Source organism: Caretta caretta, chromosome 3 (assembly GCF_965140235.1).
Source record: "Caretta caretta isolate rCarCar2 chromosome 3, rCarCar1.hap1, whole genome shotgun sequence".
NCBI classification, from domain to species: Eukaryota; Metazoa; Chordata; order Testudines; family Cheloniidae; genus Caretta; species Caretta caretta.
The window spans coordinates 174,038,272-174,056,757 of NC_134208.1; the positions used below are offsets into that span (position 1 = coordinate 174,038,272).

Below are 18,486 nucleotides of genomic sequence, written 5' to 3' on the forward strand. Positions count from 1 at the left end.
CGTGCCCCCACGGGCACCGACACAGAGATCCCCGTGCCCCCACGGACACAGACACAGGGATCCCCGTGCCCCCACGGGCACCGACACAGAGATCCCCGTGCCCCCACGGACACAGACACAGGGATCCCCGTGCCCCCACAGCACAGACACAGAGATCCCCGTGCCCCCACGGGCACAGACACAGGGATCCCCGTGCCCCCACGGGCACCGACAGACAGATCCCCGTGCCCCCACGGACACAGACACAGGGATCCCCGTGCCCCCACGGGCAGAGACACAGAGATCCCCGTGCCCCCACAGCACAGACACAGAGATCCCCGTGCCCCCACGGGCACCGACACAGGGATCCCCGTGCCCCCACGGACAGAGACACAGAGATCCCCGTGCCCCCACGGACACAGACACAGGGATCCCCGTGCCCCCACGGGCACCGACACAGAGATCCCCGTGCCCCCACGGACACAGACACAGGGATCCCCGTGCCCCCACGGGCACTGACAGAGAGATCCCCGTGCCCCCACGGGCACAGACAGAGAGATCCCCGTGCCCCCACAGCACAGACACAGAGATCCCCGTGCCCCCACGGGCACTGACAGAGAGATCCCCGTGCCCCCACGGGCACAGACAGAGAGATCCCCGTGCCCCCACGGACACAGACACAGAGATCCCCGTGCCCCCACAGCACAGACACAGAGATCCCCGTGCCCCCACGGGCACCGACACAGAGATCCCCGTGCCCCCACAGCACAGACACAGAGATCCCCGTGCCCCCACAGCACAGACACAGAGATCCCCGTGCCCCCACGGGCACCGACACAGAGATCCCCGTGCCCCCACAGCACAGACACAGAGATCCCCGTGCCCCCACGGGCACCAACACAGGGGGTCATGTGCCCCGCCCTAACCGGGCGCTCCTGGCGGGCCTCGAGACGGGGCCCCCTGGCGGCCTTGGCCAAAGGGAGCCGTCTCACGCCCTCGTAGCCCCGCGCTCTGGCTGGGAGGGAGCCGCAGAAACTGGGACCTTCCCCCCAGCAGTGCCCTGAAGCTGCCTCCCCTCCTCGCAGCCGCGGGAGGGGTCGGGTGGCCCCGCCCGCCGTCCTGTGGCCGGGCAGCCTCTGGCTCCTCAGTGGCCGGCGCGGCTGCCGCTCAGGCCCCTGGCTGCCCGCCGCGGGGATGGTGGGACGGGCGCGGGGGAAGCGGTTAGAGCCGCGGCGGCTTCGACCCTAACGGAGCCCGGAGCTGCGAGACAAGAGACGGGACCGGCCTCCTGCTCAGCAGCCAGCCGGAGCCCTGCCAGGTTTGCCGCGACTTCTTTCCCCCCTTCCTCCCTCAGGGGCCGGGACCCCGGGGCTGCCGCCTCTTGCGGGCGGGACCGCTCCCCCCCCCATGAGCCTGGCCGCTCAGCAGCGGAGCTCCTCAGCCTGTGCCCTCAGCTCCCAGCGGGGCCTGTGCGGGGGAGCGGGGTGGCCCCCGCCGTGGAGCCCCGTCCAGCCTCAGGCAGTGGCAAAGGGGACATCGTAGGACATTAAATTGTGATGTCATAGAGTCAGGATCAGGACATCATAACGTGGCAAAGGTCATGATGTCATTGCCTTGTGATAATGAGGTCATCCACTGGGCTAACATACTGATGCACCAGAGCAGCTTTGTGTGTCTATACAAGACCTGCCTAAAGTGGAAAAGTGACAACACGGAGACCTGCATGGTGATACAGTAGCTTCGTGCACACCTGTCAGTCACTAAAGCTTCTCTGTGCCATATGCCCTCTCCCAAGAAAACCCCCCTACACTTAACACGAAAGAAATGTATGTGTAGATTGACACCCTCAACTTGCAAATCCCATTAGTGAGTGCAAAGCTTGTTCCTACTGTAATAAGGAGTTTTACCTTATATCAGTTTAAAGTATAAGTTAGTGAAAATAGTCTTGTTTTTAGCATTTACTTATTTGACAGTGCTTTGTGTACAATGGGTTATGGCTGTAAAATCAATTCGGTCCTGATCCTGCAATGAGCTCTTTGTGAGCAGACCTCTGCACTCTCACAGTTCTCCATTGCAGCCAGTGGAGCTCTTTAGGAGTTCACATATGTAGTGCTTATTGCAGGATTGGGGCAGAGTTGATTTCTTCTCTCGTGAAACTACCCATATAAAAATCTACAAGGGAACAGAAAAACCCTTTATAAATCAATTTTTGAAAGGATTTTTTAAAATTCAGGACCTCTCTCTATCGTAACTTGGAATTATATTAAAGGAGTCAATAAAAAAAACCACCACCAAAGTTAACAGTGTTCCTTCATAGCTCAGTACAGTGGTTGGTGACAAGCTGAAAAATGTCTTTCTTGGAGAACTCCCAGACAGGGGCCATCTCTCCAGTCATCCTCTCTATGCAACATCATTTTTACAGTTACAGCACTGAAAATCCTTCAAATTTGGGGTCCCTGAGATTAGGCACATATGGTCCACATATCACCAAACATTAATATCTCAAAGTGATTGTATCTTTTGGAGCTGGGAGAAAATCCTCTACAAACTGTTTTGAAAACTGCACAATCCTGGTAAAACACAAAGACCTATCCAACCAACTTTCTCCAGCCACCCACCCTGAGGCTTATATGAATTGTTAAACTAAAACAGTGTTGTATTAAAAAGACAATGAAAAACATCATAACATTGGTGATATAAAAATCAAAACATTGTTTAAATAATGAAAGGAAAACTATCTCTATTCTTTCTGGCTCCTTGAAATGTGTGGAGAGAAAAAAAAAAAAAACACCTTACCAAACCTTTTTTTAAAAAGGGTTTAAATCATCCCAGACTTGTCAAATTTGTCTCAAGTAATGTCTGATGCTATAATTATAATTTACACTTTTTATGGGGGTTTGTTAGTTTACAAAAGATCTTAGATTAAAAAAAAATTAGGAGACAGTGAGGAGGGAAAGAACAGGAAACTTATGTAGGTTATAGTGCTGAATCAGAACACTTTGTTAAAGCCAAGAGATGAACTCATTTTTCCCCCTCCCTTGAGGACTCAAACAAGAAACAGGAAGTCATTGATTCAAAGGAAGATCATTCACTCCACAATTGTAAGTTTATTTTGTGCCAATAAACATTTCCAGAACCCTTTATGCCTTTTGGATAATAGGAAATAATTTATTTTCACTCTTTACATCAGTGATATTTAGACAGTAACTGGATATTAATTAGCTTGTACACTGAGAAGTTCCACTTAGCTTACACACTGGTCATTAACATATACCCATATACTGAATTGTGTTTGTGCAACACCCAAATAGCCTTAACTCTACCTTGCAGTGGTACACTTGCAGAGAAGCAAAAACTCCATGACAACCGTAACTATATACATTTTCATCTTCCCAGTAACCACAAGTACTGTTAATCAACATTGTCTGAGCTGACTCCATCCTTTGTGGCCATACTTGGTCAAAAGGGGGGAAAATAACAAACAAATCCCACTGCTATAAAAATTCCTAACTGGACAAATAGCCCTAAGAAAGTCTTCAATCCCCATATTGTCCCCCCAGATTTGTGCACGGCTGGAACTCTCCTTGTTTGGATCTGCTTCTTCCCACACAAAGTTTGCAGATTAGTTGTCTCTGTGGCACCATCTTCTTGCTTCTGCATAAGGGGTGAGAGTGGAGACTTGGGGAGCTAATGACAGTTATGGGCAGGCTGGGAAGGAATGAACATTGTGCCTTTTGCAGCTCTGCAGAGAATCCTGTGAAGAGCTAATACAGCATGAGGTTCAGTCCCTAGTAGCATGCCTGCTGAAGCTATGCTCCCCAGTATCAGAAAGGATAATGGGGGTTAGAGACAGTGCCTTCCAAAGGTTCATCAGGTAGGGTGAAGAATGAAGAAATTAGAAACCTGGAAGGTTTACAGTCCAAGACCCTAGTTCTGCAAACACTTATGTATATGCTTAGCTCTACTCATGTTGGTAGTCAGATTGAAGTCGATAGAACAGTTTGTGTGCTTAAAGTTAAGAAAATGCAAAAATGTTTATAGGATTGAAGTCTAAGGCTCTGATTCAGTAAAGCATTCATATTAAAGTTAAGCACATGCTTAAGTCCCATTGACTTCAGTGGGGAATTAGGTACATGTGTAAGTGTTTTGCTGGGCAGGGATGGACTTTAGTACACGCCTAACCGCTTTCTTGTTTTGGGGCCTAAAAGAGACACTTGAAGGATTGGGTATGGGGATGTAACATGAAAGCAAATGAATATGGTGAAGAATTGACACAGCCTTTGACAATCACATCTGGTTATTGACTGTTTTTGTTTCTTCCTTTCTTCTAATTTTTTAAGTAAGGTACAGATCAGGGAAGGAATACGTAAGTTAGTAAGTGCGAAGGAGTGAGTAAGAGCAAGCTAGTGGGAAAAGGAAGAGGCACAATCAGTTTGTTACCTGCCTATCCACGATCAGCAAATGGTTTTGTAGGCATCACAGCAGAGATGAATTTTAAATAGGGATTGAAAGTAGAGGGCAGTGGTAGTACAGATTTTATGAAATAGGAAAAAGTATGAAGGTATGTGAGTATTAGCCAAAGTTGCCAATGTGAACGAGTTCAAAAAAAGATCCATAATTAACACACAGAACATTTAATTTCAACATCTACTTGAATTAACTGCCCAAAAACTTGGTTACCACAGAGTTATCGTTGCCCAGGGGTGCCATATGTTGTTCTTCCAGCATCTGAAGGGTGGCTAAACTTTATCCTCTGAAAGCCAAGCAAAGACAAGTTAAGGTAACACAAATTTAAACCTCTGAAAACCAGAAGTTTAAGTTTAGCCACACTCCACATGCTGGAAGGGCATGTCTCAGCACTAGGCAACCTTGACTCTGCATTAATTATGGTTTTGGACAGTTAATTTCACTCACCCCCAATGTCCCACAGCTCAGCTCTCCCCCTTCACTGCTTCCGACTCATTCGCATAGATTACTGCAGTCACAGAAGGCACTGACATATGCATGTTAGTCCCTTCAGTCCCCCTGCATCGTCTCCTTGTCCCCGCATCTCTCTGCCTCTCCAACACAGATGAGTCCTCCCTCTTTCAGTGTTGCCAAGTCTCACAAATTTATTGGAAATTATGCAATTTTGGCCTCTTCTGGAGCCAGTCTCACAGTGATAGGAGACGCTCCAGCATTCATGCAATTTTCAGATTATACAGGGGAAAATCCCCTTAAATTGGCTGCCTTGCCTACTTTTCTGCCTCCTGGAGAACAGCTAATGACAGCTGCTTCAGGAGGCAGGCAGAACTCTCTCTCTCTCCCCCCCCCTTCTCCTCAAGGGCAGGTTTTGGATAGGGAAAGAAAGACATGGAGAAGGCAATACATTTTCACAAGAGAGATGGGGAAAGGAGGTAGCAGAAAGAACCCCTTATCTTAGGGCTCCTTCCCACCACCTCTCTTGTGAAAAACAGGTTAAGTTCTTCTCTGCTCGTCCCTCTTCCTTTCTAATGCTGCAATCCCAGGCCTATGACAGGAGAAAGGAGAACCTTCTTAGACCTGCCCTCCCACCAGGCATGGGAATGGGTGAAGAACCGCTACACCTCCATGAGGAGGAAAGGTGCTCTGGAGCACAGAGCAGATGTGAGACTGCAGGCAATGGGAGTGCAGAGTTGTACGAGTAGGGGGGTGGACTGGGTTGGATGTGAGCTGGGAGGGCACAAAATTAACTGATTTGGGGTTGAGGGTACAGAGTCAGTGTGGGGGCTGGGGCACAAAATTGATTGATGTAGGGGTGCAGTGGCCAAAACTTACTTCTTACTGTAGACTGGCAACACTAATTGCCAGACACATTGGGGGAGTTCAAAAGTCAGAAGACAGCTCAGAAACATTTAATCTTAAAAAAACCCACATAATATTTTGGGATGTGTGTGGCTCATTGTGACGGAGGTGCTCTACTCACCATTGAGCAGCACCCCCTTCAGGAAAATTAGTTTAGCATCCCTTTCCAACAGTCACACGGCCCATCATCCCACTCACTCACTCCTTCCCTCTCTTTCACCATTTTCCGCTCTCGTCCTCTCAAGTAATCGCAGTGCAGCTACTTCACAACTCAGCCCTCCTGCCAGGTCACACCATGGTTTCCCCTTTGTGTGTGGGGGGGGGGGGGCGGGGCGGGGGGGGGGGGGACACATCTCTGGACAGGTATCATTCAGCAATCCTCACGCCTGCTGCTCTGACCCTGTCGTTCCTGCAGTGAGGGGCAGTGAACCAGCAGACTGCCTGCGTCACAACATCACTTGGCAGTGGTTGGTAGGGGAACCCAAGCCCACCCTCTACTCCAAGTTCCAGTCCAGGGCCCTTTACCAAGCAGCCAAGGTCTGCCGTTTCCGTCACATTACTGCTCTCAGCCCTGGACTAATTCCTATCTTGCTTTCACTCTTCCTACTCAAATTCTTCTCTCTCCTAGGGTCTACTAGCACAGGTGCCAACTGTGTGATTTGCCGGGGGGAGCTCCACCCCGTGCCCTGCCCCCACTCCACCCCTTCCCCCAAGGCCCCACCCCTACTCCGCTTCTTCCCGCCCCTGCTCCTCCCCACCTCTTCCCCAAGGGACAATTGATGCCTCCCCAATAGGGGTGTGGGGGGCACGATCTAAAGAGGAGGTCATGTATGTATCCTCCCCCGCACACCCATCATGGGGCCACCATGCTCTCCCCATCCCATGTTACTTGGGGGGGGGGGCACTCTGTCATCCCTCTGGGCCTGACCCCCCCCCCAACCCCTGGCACGTTCTGCCGCTCTCCCTGGCAGGAGGGAGCCCAGGTCACTGTTCTGCAGCTACCTGAAAGAGCCTGGCTGGGGAGGTGGCTTCCACTCCCCGCCTGGCTCTGCTGCTGGGGACTGCAGCGGAGCGAGCTGGAAACATGCCAGGGGGCTCTGGCTTGCTTGCCCCTGATCCTGAGCACCCAAACGGGAAGCGTAGCCACCTCCCCAGCCAGGTGGTCTCAGGCAGCTGCCAGTCTGCCATGCTGCTCAGCAGCATCTCAGCAGCCAGAAGAGGCTAGTTCTGCCCCTTCTGCTTCTGGCCCTGCCGCTTCTTCTTCTCTCCAGAATCTGGAGCACTTGCCCCCATGCCCCCGCAATGCGTCACCCAACATCGCCCACTCCCCATTCCCCAGTGCCTCCTGCACACCATTGAACAGCTAATCTCCTAGTGCCTCCCACCTGCTGCAGAGGGGGAGGAGCAGATCTGCTGGGTCTGCTGGTGGTGGGAAACAAGGGGAGGAGGGGCCCACCAGTGGGTGCTGAGCACCCACTATGTTTTTTTTCCCCCCCATGAGTGCTCCAGCCCCAGCTTCAGCACCTGTCTACTAGATCTCAGGAATTCCTATCCTTCCTTACCTCAAGGCAGGGAGTTCCCTACACCCCGTCTGCATTTCCCCAACACCCATCCCCCGTTTTGTCAACTAGTTACATGCAGTGTTCCCATTTAGCGATTGTTTGGAAATTTGAATTGAAACTGAAACATTAGTACACCACTTTAAAAGCATATAAAGTGTATGATAAAATACATATATCTGAAAAAGCATAATAGATTTGAAAAGTGTGAACATAGACTAGCTTCCTTATGCAGCTGTTTATGATGTCAGTGCAGTTCATTTTGGTGATGTTGGCCAACCTAATAATTTCAAATTATGATTTGTAATCAAAGTCTAAATGAACTCTCCCTGACACCTAGTAATGAGCTGGGGGTTGGGGTGGGAAAGGTTTCAGGACCAGATTGAATTTACATTCACACCTAATCTACCTAGGTATCCAGCAAACAGCGCTGTGTTGCCAAGTGATAGATTTTGGCTGGGGATGGGTTACAAATCACTTGAATGGGGGGGGGGGGGGGGGGAAGGAGGTAATGAAATATTGTTTTTCTTATTGTAGGAGTAAAGGGCAGTAGAACTGTACTTAGCCTGTGCTGATTGAGGGCATCAAGAGAGAGGGTGGGGACAGGTGTTTTGCTTGATGGTCTGCCTGAGTCACAAGTACTATTTGACCTGCCCCTCTCCACTGTTTAAAGACATAGCAGATTAGGCTCCATAGATAGTCTTGTTTTGTTAAGTGACCATTACAGCTGAAATCACTGATAATCAGGTCTAAGTGCTTAGACCTGCTGTGGGACAGTGTTTAGAGATGGCCCAGTCTGTACTAGAGTGAGGTTCCCCCACTGAGAGCTCATCTGAAATCACCGAGAGCTGTGTGGAATCTCAAGAGACCAACTCGCAGAGGTCACAGCGGCAGCAGAACATGATGGCACAGGGCCATTGGCAACAGAGCAAATGGTGGCACAACAAACAGTAGCCAAAGCGAACAGTGAGCAGCTGGAGGAATGAGCAAGGTGCCTTCTTGCCCCCCACCTGGGAGGTGAACTCATGTGAAAGCACCTCTGAGTCTCCACTGACCAAGGACAACACCAGTGAGTATTAATGAGGCTGTTAAGAATGCTGGAGACACACCACAGTTCATGCTGAGCTGTAGCTCACGAAAGCTCATGCTCAAATAAATTGGTTAGTCTCTAAGGTGCCACAAATACTCCTTTTCTTTTTGCAAACATGGCTGTGGCATCATACTTTCTATTTAAGTAAGAGATACTACAAATTGGAGGCCAATGTTAAGTGCATTGTCACTTGTTCATCCTTAGGTTGAACACTGGTTCCGAACAAGACCAGCAAATGCTCACTATCTTTCTGCAAGAAGCTCAGCTGACTGGCTAGAAGCATGTGGTGCAACAGTGAAAGATTCAACAGTTGAAAAAGTGAAGAACTCTCACCACATTCAAAAAATTTGCATACAGGGCTGATGAATGCATTGATGCAAATGGGCATCAAGTATTGTCATTGTGTACGTTATCTAAAGCACAAGATCAAATCCACACAGACACACCCCTGGAACCCCCGACCTGGGATATTCTATCTACTACGCAAGATCCATAAACCTGGAAATCCTGGGCGCCCCATCATCTCAGGCATTGGCACCCTGACAGGAGGATTGTCTGGCTATGTAGACTCCCTCCTCAGGCCCTATGCTACCAGCACTCCCAGCTACCTTTGAGACACCACTGACTTCCTGAGGAAACTACAATCCATCGGTGATCTTCCTGATAACACCATCCTGGCCACTATGGATGTAGAAGCCCTCTACACCAACATTCCACGCAAAGATGAACTACAAGCCGTCAAGAACACTATCCCCGATAACGTCAGAGCTAACCTGGTGGCTGAACTTTGTGACTTTGTCCTTACCCATAACTATTTTACATTTGGGAACAATGTATACCTTCAAACCAGCGGCACTGCTATGGGTACCCGCATGGCCCTACACTTTGCCAACATTTTTATGTCTGACTTAGAACAGCGCTTCCTCAGCTCTCGTCCCCTAACGCCCCTACTCTACTTGCACTATATTGATGACATCTTCATCATCTGGACCCATGGAAAAGAAGCCCTTGAGGAATTCCACCATGATTTCAACAATTTCCATCCCACCATCAACCTCAGCCTGGTCCAGTCCACACAAGAGATCCACTTCCTGGACACTACAGTGCTAATAAACGATGGTCACATAACCACCACCCTATACCGGAAACCTACTGACCGCTCTTCCTACCTACATGCCTCCAGCTTTCACCCTGACCACACCACACGATCCATCGTCTACAGCCAAGCTCTGCGACACAACCACATTTGCTCCAACCCCTCAGACAGAGACAAACACCTACAAGATCTCTATCAAGCATTCTTACAACTACAATACCCACCTGCGGAAGTGAAGAAACAGATTGATAGAGCCAGAAGAGTTCCCAGAAGTCACCTACTACAGGACAGGCCTAACAAAGAAAATAACAGAATGCTACTAGCTGTCACCTTCAGCCCCCAACTAAAACCCCTCCAACGCATTATTAAGGATCTACATCCTATCCTGAAGGATGACCCAACACTCTCACAAATCTTGGGAGACAGGCCAGTCCTTGCCTACAGACAGCCCCCCAACCTGAAGCAAATACTCACCAGCAACCGCATACCACACAACAGAACCACTAACCCAGGAACCTATCCTTGCAACAAAACCCGCTGCCAACTGTGCCAACATATCTATTCAGGGGACACCATCACAGGGCCTAATAACATCAGCCATGCTATCAGAGGCTTGTTCACCTGCACATCCACCAATGTGATATATGCCATCATGTGCCAGCAATGCCCCTCTGCCATGTACATTGGTCAAACTGGACAGTCTCTATGTAAAAGAATAAATGGACACAAATCAGATGTCAAGAATTATAACATTCATAAACCAGTTGGAGAACACTTCAATCTCTCTGGTCATGCGATTACAGACATGAAAGGTGTGATATTACAACAAAAAAAACCTTCAAAACCAGACTCCAGTGAGAGACTGTTGAATTGGAATTCATTTGCAAATTGGATACAATTAACTTAGGTTACCTTGATAATGACTTAGCCACTCCCAGTCTCTATTCAAGCCTATTTCCCCTTGTTTTTTCCTCCCCTCCCCCCCCCCCCCAGATGTTCTTGTTAAACCCTGGATTTGTGCTGGAAATGGCCCACCTTGATTATCATACACATTGTAAAGAGAGTGATCACTTTAGATAAGCTATTACCAGCAGGAGAGTGGGGTGGGAGGAGGTATTTATTCATGCTTTGTGTGTATAAAAAAGATCTTCTACACTTTCCACAGTATGCATCCGATGAAGTGAGCTGTAGCTCACGAAAGCTTATGCTCAAATAAATTGGTTAGTCTCTAAGGTGCCACAAGTACTCCTTTTCTTTTTTTGCGAATACAGACTAACATGGCTGTTACTCTGAAACCTGGAAGACATGGTGGAGTACAAGCTTTGCTCAGAGAAAAGTGTGACCCTAATCTCTCCAGTGCACACTGCAGAGGCCATCTACTCCAAACTAGCGCCATTATGAGCTGCAGATTCTTTAAAAGACATTTAAAAGCTATAAATTTAATGTCTTTATATTAGTTTTTCAGCAAGAGTCCAAAAAGACTGAATATCTGGAAAATATAGAAGATACACTGGGTTTGAAGTTCAAATTAGGCCAACCTGGGAAAACCCTCTGGCTTTCTCAAGAGTGATCCTTTGCTGTTGTCTTAAAATTTCTCCAGCCGTTATTACTGGCTTTGGAAAGTATCTACCAAGATGGGATGGATCTAAGTAGTGAGGCTGGTGGATTACTTTTGCTACTACGTTCAGAGAAGACTACTGCCATTCTCTCACTTGTAAGTCTACTGTTGAAACACTTGGGTCATTAAACAATGCCATTCAGGCATCTGCTACAACAGTAGTAGATCTTTGATCCAAATGTAGCTTCTATTGCTGGATAATCAGTGATCTGTCCCTTGAAAAAGTACTGGAAGAAGCAGAGACTTCAGTCCAGAAGTTGACTAATGAAGTCATTTATATTGCTTTCTTAAGTGAAGAGGACAAGTAGTATTTGTTAAGACAACTGAAAAAGTACACAGACTTGATTCTTAAAAATCTACGACAGCGACATCTAGATTCTACTCAACCTCTACGTAGCTTTTACAGATCCCTGTCCCATAAAACATCGACAGTTGAGTGGAGTAAGGCACTACCAGCAATGGGACTGCCATGTGCTCAGGACAGAATAGAGAATTTGAACACAGAGTGGAATATCATACGACGAACAAATGAAGATTTCACTTCAACTTTTTTTATCATCACTAGTGGCTCGACCTGATCTTTATGCTTTGTTTCCTGGGATGAAAGAAGTAGGAATTAATCTCTTGCTACTCCCAGTCACAACAGCTACGGTTGAGCGTTCTTTTTCATCACTGAATAGAATTTTGTGTTCTGAAAGAAGTCACCTTCTGCTGGATCATGTGAATGAACTAATGAAAGAATGGAAGTACCGGACCTATGAGAAGCCACCAAAGATGAACGCAACGCATTCAAGAAGTTCATTAACAGAGTTGTTCAAAATTATAACAAGAAACCAAGAAGGATGAAGATGTAGTGCTTCATAGAAGGCTTGAGTAGACAACTAATTTTTGTGATGATTTTAAAACATGAGTTAAATCTAATAAAATGGTCATGAAACATTTTTCAGTTTTTACTATCGTGCCATACAGCCCACCTTCACCCTCACGGTCTCACCCCTCATCAGCCCTGACCCCCCCCCAGTAAATTCGAACACCCTCTCCCCCCATTTCAATTCCTGGGGAACACACTGCCTCAAGGAGAGTGACTGCTATTCTTCACCCTGCAATTTTTATCTGTTGCTAGTCTGTTGGCTTTATATAAGCCTCACCTGTTCCCTCACAGGTGAGCTTGCTTCCAAACAGCAGCCTCCTCAGAGCCTACATCCTGTTTGCTGCTTAGTTGGTTGATTAGGCCTGTGTGGCCTAATTCAACCCTCTCAGGGCCAGTGTGAGAAGCCCTCCCCCCCATCACACTCATGATTTTTGAACTTTTGGGGTTGTCAGTACTGCAGAGGGGCAGGCATCAGTAGGTTTCCCACTAATTGAGGAGGTGGGGAGGGAATGCAGGAATAGTGAAGGGGTTGGGGCAAGGTGAGTACTTTAGAAGGGAGGACAGAAAGGGTGGCTATGGATAGTGCAGGTTTTTTGGGGGCAGAACTGAAGCCCCTCCTATGTCCCCCTTACTGTATAACTGATCCCACCCCTTTTCCTCCTCCCAGCCTCCTGCACTACTCTGACCTTTGTTTTCCTAAGGAACAGCAGCATGAGAAGGAAGGGCGAGTGTGGAGCCCCTTCCCCACTGCTGCAGGAAGCCTGGGGAAAGAGTGGAGTTCTGGTTCTTTCCATTGTTCAGTGAACAGTGGAGGGAAGGGAAGCCCTGGATCCCACTCCCTCAGCCTGATGGAGTAGACGTGGGGAGGAAGTGTTGGGAGATGGTGTATTTGTAGGGGCAGGGGCTAGAGCACCACTTTAGTCAGTGTCAGTCTTAGACTAGGGCTCTCTATTCGGGATGTTTGTGTTTAAAAACAAACCACCCACCAGTAACATTTTAATGTTAATTAAAAAACAAACAAACCTGTATCTCAGAATCCCCTTGCTCAACTGATTTCAAATTTGGACCACTGGGCCTGCCTCAGCTCTCATGAGGCACAGCACTTTCCAAGAAAATCCCAGTAAACATTTGGATTTTAGAGGACTTTAACAGCTGTGTTTTTAAACCAGTAAGCTAGCTTCCACTTTAACTATTTTGCTGCTACTATCCCCCATAAGGAGTTTTCCTTCCTAACAGAGGCTTAGTTCTCTGCAGATTTCTTCTATGCATGAGAATAGTGTACAGTAGCTAAAGGTTAAGACAGTTGATGTTTCCCCATTTATCAATGGAAAATGTTTTGCAGCTCTGTAATAACTTAGAAAATACATACAAGTAAACATTAGTATGAAACATCCCTTTATTCTAAGTGCCTGTGTAGGCCATCATACTTTCCCCTGCTTTTATAAAACAGCTATGTACAAAAGTTTTAAGTATCCCCTAAGATCAAGGTTAGTATGTATACAAAAAATAGGCCCAGACATATTAAAGGCAATCTGATTTTTTTTTTCTCCCCAGCATAAGTATGGCAGATTTTTCAGAGTCAGAAGGAGCTGGAAATTGGAAAGAAAGGTGTGTAACTCTGGAGTCACAGCTGATGAAATTTCGTCTCCAGGCAAGCAAGATCAGAGAGCTGTTAGCAGAGAAGGTAGGTCTTATTATATTAAAATAAACAATTTATAGAGACAGTTTTATTTGATAATAGGGGATAAGACTAGTCTTGCTTTAGACTACCTCACTTTGCTCTTTCTAGGACAAACTGCTTTTTTTTAAAAAAAAAAACAAAAACACAAATCTAAAGAATTATTACCGTTGAAGATGCAAGAATTTTGCACATCTAATTTCCCACCAGAAATGTTCATTTTATAGTAGCAATTTAGAAAAGATTCTGCTGTAGAGGAAAAAAATATGTATCAGCATTGTAATTAACACTTCTTTCTAAGTATTTAGGGTCTGCTCCAAAGCTCACTGAAAATAGTGGAAAAGTTTCCGCACTTATCTCACTTCACCAATGCAGCGTTTTAAGTGTCCACTGCCAGTGAATATAAGCACAACCTTGGGACTTACTAATTCATGCAGAGACAGGGATCCAGAAACAACAGGAGATGGTGGGGGCTTTTTTTAATTAAGAGAATTATAAAGGGGTATAAAATTAAAAGGAAGCCGCCTCCTTCAGAGGAAAGTAAAAATAGAACAATTCCTTCCCTCCATTGTAATCAGTATTTTATCCTAGGTTTGCCTGCTGTTTTATTTATAAGTAGGGTGTCAAGGTTCCTTCCGCACTCTGAACTCTAGGGTACAGATGTGGGGACCTGCATGTAAGACCCCCCAAGCTTATTCTTACCAACTTAGGTTAAAACTTTCCCAAGGTGCAAACTTTGCCTTGTCCTTGAGCCCTATGCTGCCACCACCAAGCGTTTTAAACAAAGAACAGGGAAAGAGCCCACTTGGAGACGTCTTCCCCCAAAATATACCCCCCCCAAGCCCTACACCCCCTTTCTTGGGGAAGGATTGATAAGAATCCTCACTAATTTGTACAGGTGAACATAGACCCAAACCCTTGGATCTTAAGAGCAATGAAAAATCAAATCAGGTTCTTAAAAGAAGAATTTCAATTAAAGAAAAGGTAAAAGAATCACCTCTGTAAAATCAGGATGGTAAATACCTTACAGGGTAATCAGATTCAAAAACAGAGAATTCCTCTAGGCAAAACCTTAATATACATTCCATCCAGCACAGCTTATTTTACCAGTCATTAAACAAAAGGAAATCTAACGCATTTCTAGCTAGATTATTTACTAATTTAACAGAAGTTCTGAGGCTGCCTTCCTGATCTGTCCCCGGCAAAAGCATCACACAGACTGACAGACACCCTTTGTTCCCCCTCCCCTCCAGATTTGAAAGTATCTTGTCCTCTCATTGGTCATTTTGGGTCAGGTGCCAGCTAGGTTACCTTAGCTTCTTAACCCTTTACAGGTGAAAGGGTTTTGCCTCTGGCCAGGAGGGATTTTATAGCACTATATACAGAAAGGTGGTTACCCTTCCCTTTATATTTATGACACAGGGAATGTAGGATTCAAATGAATTTCCCTATATTAGAGGCCAATCAGGCTTACATTTATATGTGATATAACAAGTTGTAGACAGAAAAGTAAATTTTGACCATATTAACTTCTTGTGTTTTACAACATACAGTGCAAATGGGAAAAGTAATTAGCAGGTATGAATTTCAGGTTGCTATAGCCTTTAGAAGAAAAATTGAAACCAAGCACTCAGTCCATGAGAAATACACTACTTTTTCCTTGTACTAGAAATACTATGCAGATCAATACTATGTTAAAAATTAGCAGTGTATGGCTCTAGAAACAAAGTTTTAGAATCCAAATAATGTGGGTGGTCTCTGTGTGTCTGCATTCTAATTCTTTATCCAAAAGGTTCTGTGATATTGCACCAGATTGGAGGCACATATTATTACAGAAGGCCAAATTCACTGGTACGCTGCAGCTATGTTGTGCTGCTCTAATGATGCAAAGCAACTGTAAACCTGGCTGGTTAGCTCAGATTTATGTCGGCTTTACAGTGTCATTGTAGTTCAATGTAGCTAAAATATACTGCTGAATAGAATTGACCAGACAACGACAATTCCATTTAATGGCAACTTCAAGGTTTCTCATTAGATTGAGAACTTTAAGAACTTTTTGCAGAAATGGAACTGTGGGTAGTTAGGGTACTGGCTGAGATGTGGGAGATGCAGGTTCAACTTGCTGCTCTGCCTGATTCAAAACAGTTTTCCCATCCCACATCACTTCAGATGAATCAGAGCAGGGACTTGAACCTGTCTCTTCCACATCTCAGGCCAGTACCCTAACCACATAGCAGTAAAGTCAGTCAGTCACTCCCTCCCCCACAAAGAAACCTTCCAGATGAAAGTTTTGGAACTAGTACATTTCTCTGAAACAGTGTTCAGTCTCTGACAAAACAGCATGCTTTGTGAAATAAAATTGTTCTTACCAGCTCCACTGCCGAATTGGGTACAGAGTAGATTTTTGTAGGTTTATCAATAAGATAGGAATAATTAGTTCTAGGGAGGAGTCAAAAGTGTAATAAAGAAATATAGAACAACAGTGCAAGCCAATGGCTAAAGGTGCCATTTTTATATAATTGACAAAGTTAAAAGCAAATGGAATTTGACAGTACCATCACGCTTCTCCCACCCCCACACCTGCTCTGTTTCTTGTTCAATAGTGGCCAAAACAAGACTCCTGTTTAACATCATACAGTGTGTGTCTTTTTGTAAGAAAAAAAACCTTGGAATGGGAATTATTTCTTAAATTTTGTACTAAATGTGTGTGTGACAGGAATCCCAGGGGAGCCAGGTGAGGTCAGTTAGGGTGAACTGCAAAGAATGGGGCAGACAATCCCCAAAACTGGTGGATAGTCCAATACTTAGAAGCTCTCTTGTGCTGACTTAGTAAAGCTATTATACCTCACTGGTTACTCAGAAGTCAACAATGCAGTTCCCTTAAAAGTAACCCAGCCTCAGGCCTCCACCTAGTCAACGAAGTCAGTTATGATGAGGATTAATGAAAATCTTAAATCATACGAAAAGGGTTCTACCAATCTCAAAGGATCAGACACATTACCTCCCAGGTAATGGAATATTCCAGATCTTACCCAAATACACACTTATAGCCAAGTCTTATTAACTTAACTAACATTTATTAAAAAAGAAAAAGGGAGAGTATGGTTATGAGTATGCATAGACATGAGTTCAATCAAGAATAGGTTCAGATTCATAGCAGAGATGGTGAGCTTTTTCAGTTGCAAAGAGTTCTTTCAGAAATAGTCCATAGGTTATAGTCTAATGTTTATATTTCAGGGCGTTCCAGTTAGAATTGGGATCTCAGTCTTTGCGGCTTAGGCTTCCCCTGCCTGAAACCTCAAGCAGATCTGAGATGACAGGATCAGGACCCAAGGGTCTTTTATACAATTCCAGGCCTTCTTTGACAGATCAGAGTCCTTAGGCCAACAATCGGCAATTAGGGCAACTTTGAAGTAGGTCAATTTCCCAAGCATCAGAGCAATTAGCTACACTAATTAACATAAGGCAATTGCTTATTTTTCCACCATTTGCAGATGATTTGCTATACATTTTAAAGAGAGATGAATACAGTAGATATCCTATGTTTACAGTTCATTTAAATGTAAAGAAGTTCTTTTGATCTCTGAATTAACAGAATACAGACTGTTAGATTACATTGTTGAGCTCTACCGATGTATATGTAAATACACAATACCACAAACATTATCTCCCCATATCTTTTTAAGGGTTGAATTGGAGTAATTTATTTTGCAGGATGCTTAACACTTTCTGGTCATGCATCACAATATAGCTTAGCGAGTCCTCTTTTCATAGGACACAAATCCAAATAAAATGAAACCCATATAGAATCATTGCAATTTTTAAATGCTTCCCTAAGCCATAAGGCTCACCACCTCAGACAAAGATATGCCACAGTAAATCAGTTTTTGTTGGAATCTGACAGGGCCAAATTTGCCATGTTCTCCATGCAAGAGGATCTACCAGGAACCATCATGTTTCTAATGCACACATTGGCCAGGCCAAGAAGAGGCTGAAGTGGGAGGGTAGGGCTACATCCCTCTGTCCCCACAGAGTTATGGCCTTTTCCATAACAGTGCATCAGAGTTAAGGTGGCAGCACGACTAGTAGGTCCACAACTATGCAGCTCAAAGGCTAAACTTCTCCATGAACACATGTAGTGGCTGTTGTCTCTGTGGGATGAAGGCAGTTCAAGCAAGTTGTAGCTGAGGGTCAGATGGCTACTACTGACATAGTGGATTAAAGGTTCTTGGAAGGTTGGGTCCCCCCTACTACCCTAATTTAAGAATTTATCAGTAAACCCATTGTAAGCATGTGTCCTCACCTTTAGGTAGCCCCTTGTGCCCAGACATGGCATTGAAGAGGCCTTCATCTCACATACCTGCCCTGAGGGGCCACTTCTTTGGCTCTGGAATGGCCACCAGTCTCACCTGGCATCTTTTCTTGACTCCTTCTGTGGCTTTTTGTTGGCTCCACCCTCTGGCCTAATCACATAAGAGTTCACTCCCTTCCCCCAGGGTACTGGAGGTCCAACTGAAAGTTCACAAAATGTCCAAACTTCTAGTTCCTCTGCTACTCTTAGGTTCATCTGAAATCTGCTGCTTCCTGGCCCCTACAGAGATGGTCTTCAACCACTTACTCCCCAGCAAGATTCTCCCACTGCTTTCCTTTGTGAGGGACTCCAGCAGTTTACTTCTGAGGATCTCCCTGTTCCTTGTAGCCTCTATCTCATGGCTCCCACCACAGAAGTCTACTCTGGTCCCTGTTAGTGACTCAGCCTGACTTCCTGAGGC

The 18,486-nt window shown here is 45.9% G+C and overlaps 1 protein-coding gene across 2 annotated transcripts in view; it reads left to right on the plus strand.

Annotated features, from left to right (window-relative positions):
- Positions 1 to 1,038: 1,038 nt before the first annotated feature.
- PLEKHH2 (pleckstrin homology, MyTH4 and FERM domain containing H2) overlaps positions 1,039 to 18,486 on the plus strand; it is a 118,676-nt gene continuing 101,228 nt past the window's right edge. For both annotated transcript variants that reach the window (XM_075127137.1, XM_048843009.2), the window contains exons 1-2: positions 1,039 to 1,297; positions 13,591 to 13,720. In XM_075127137.1, the coding sequence (XP_074983238.1) occupies positions 13,598 to 13,720 (123 nt within the window). In that variant the 5' untranslated portion in view covers positions 1,039 to 1,297; positions 13,591 to 13,597. The remainder of the gene's footprint in view (positions 1,298 to 13,590; positions 13,721 to 18,486) is intronic.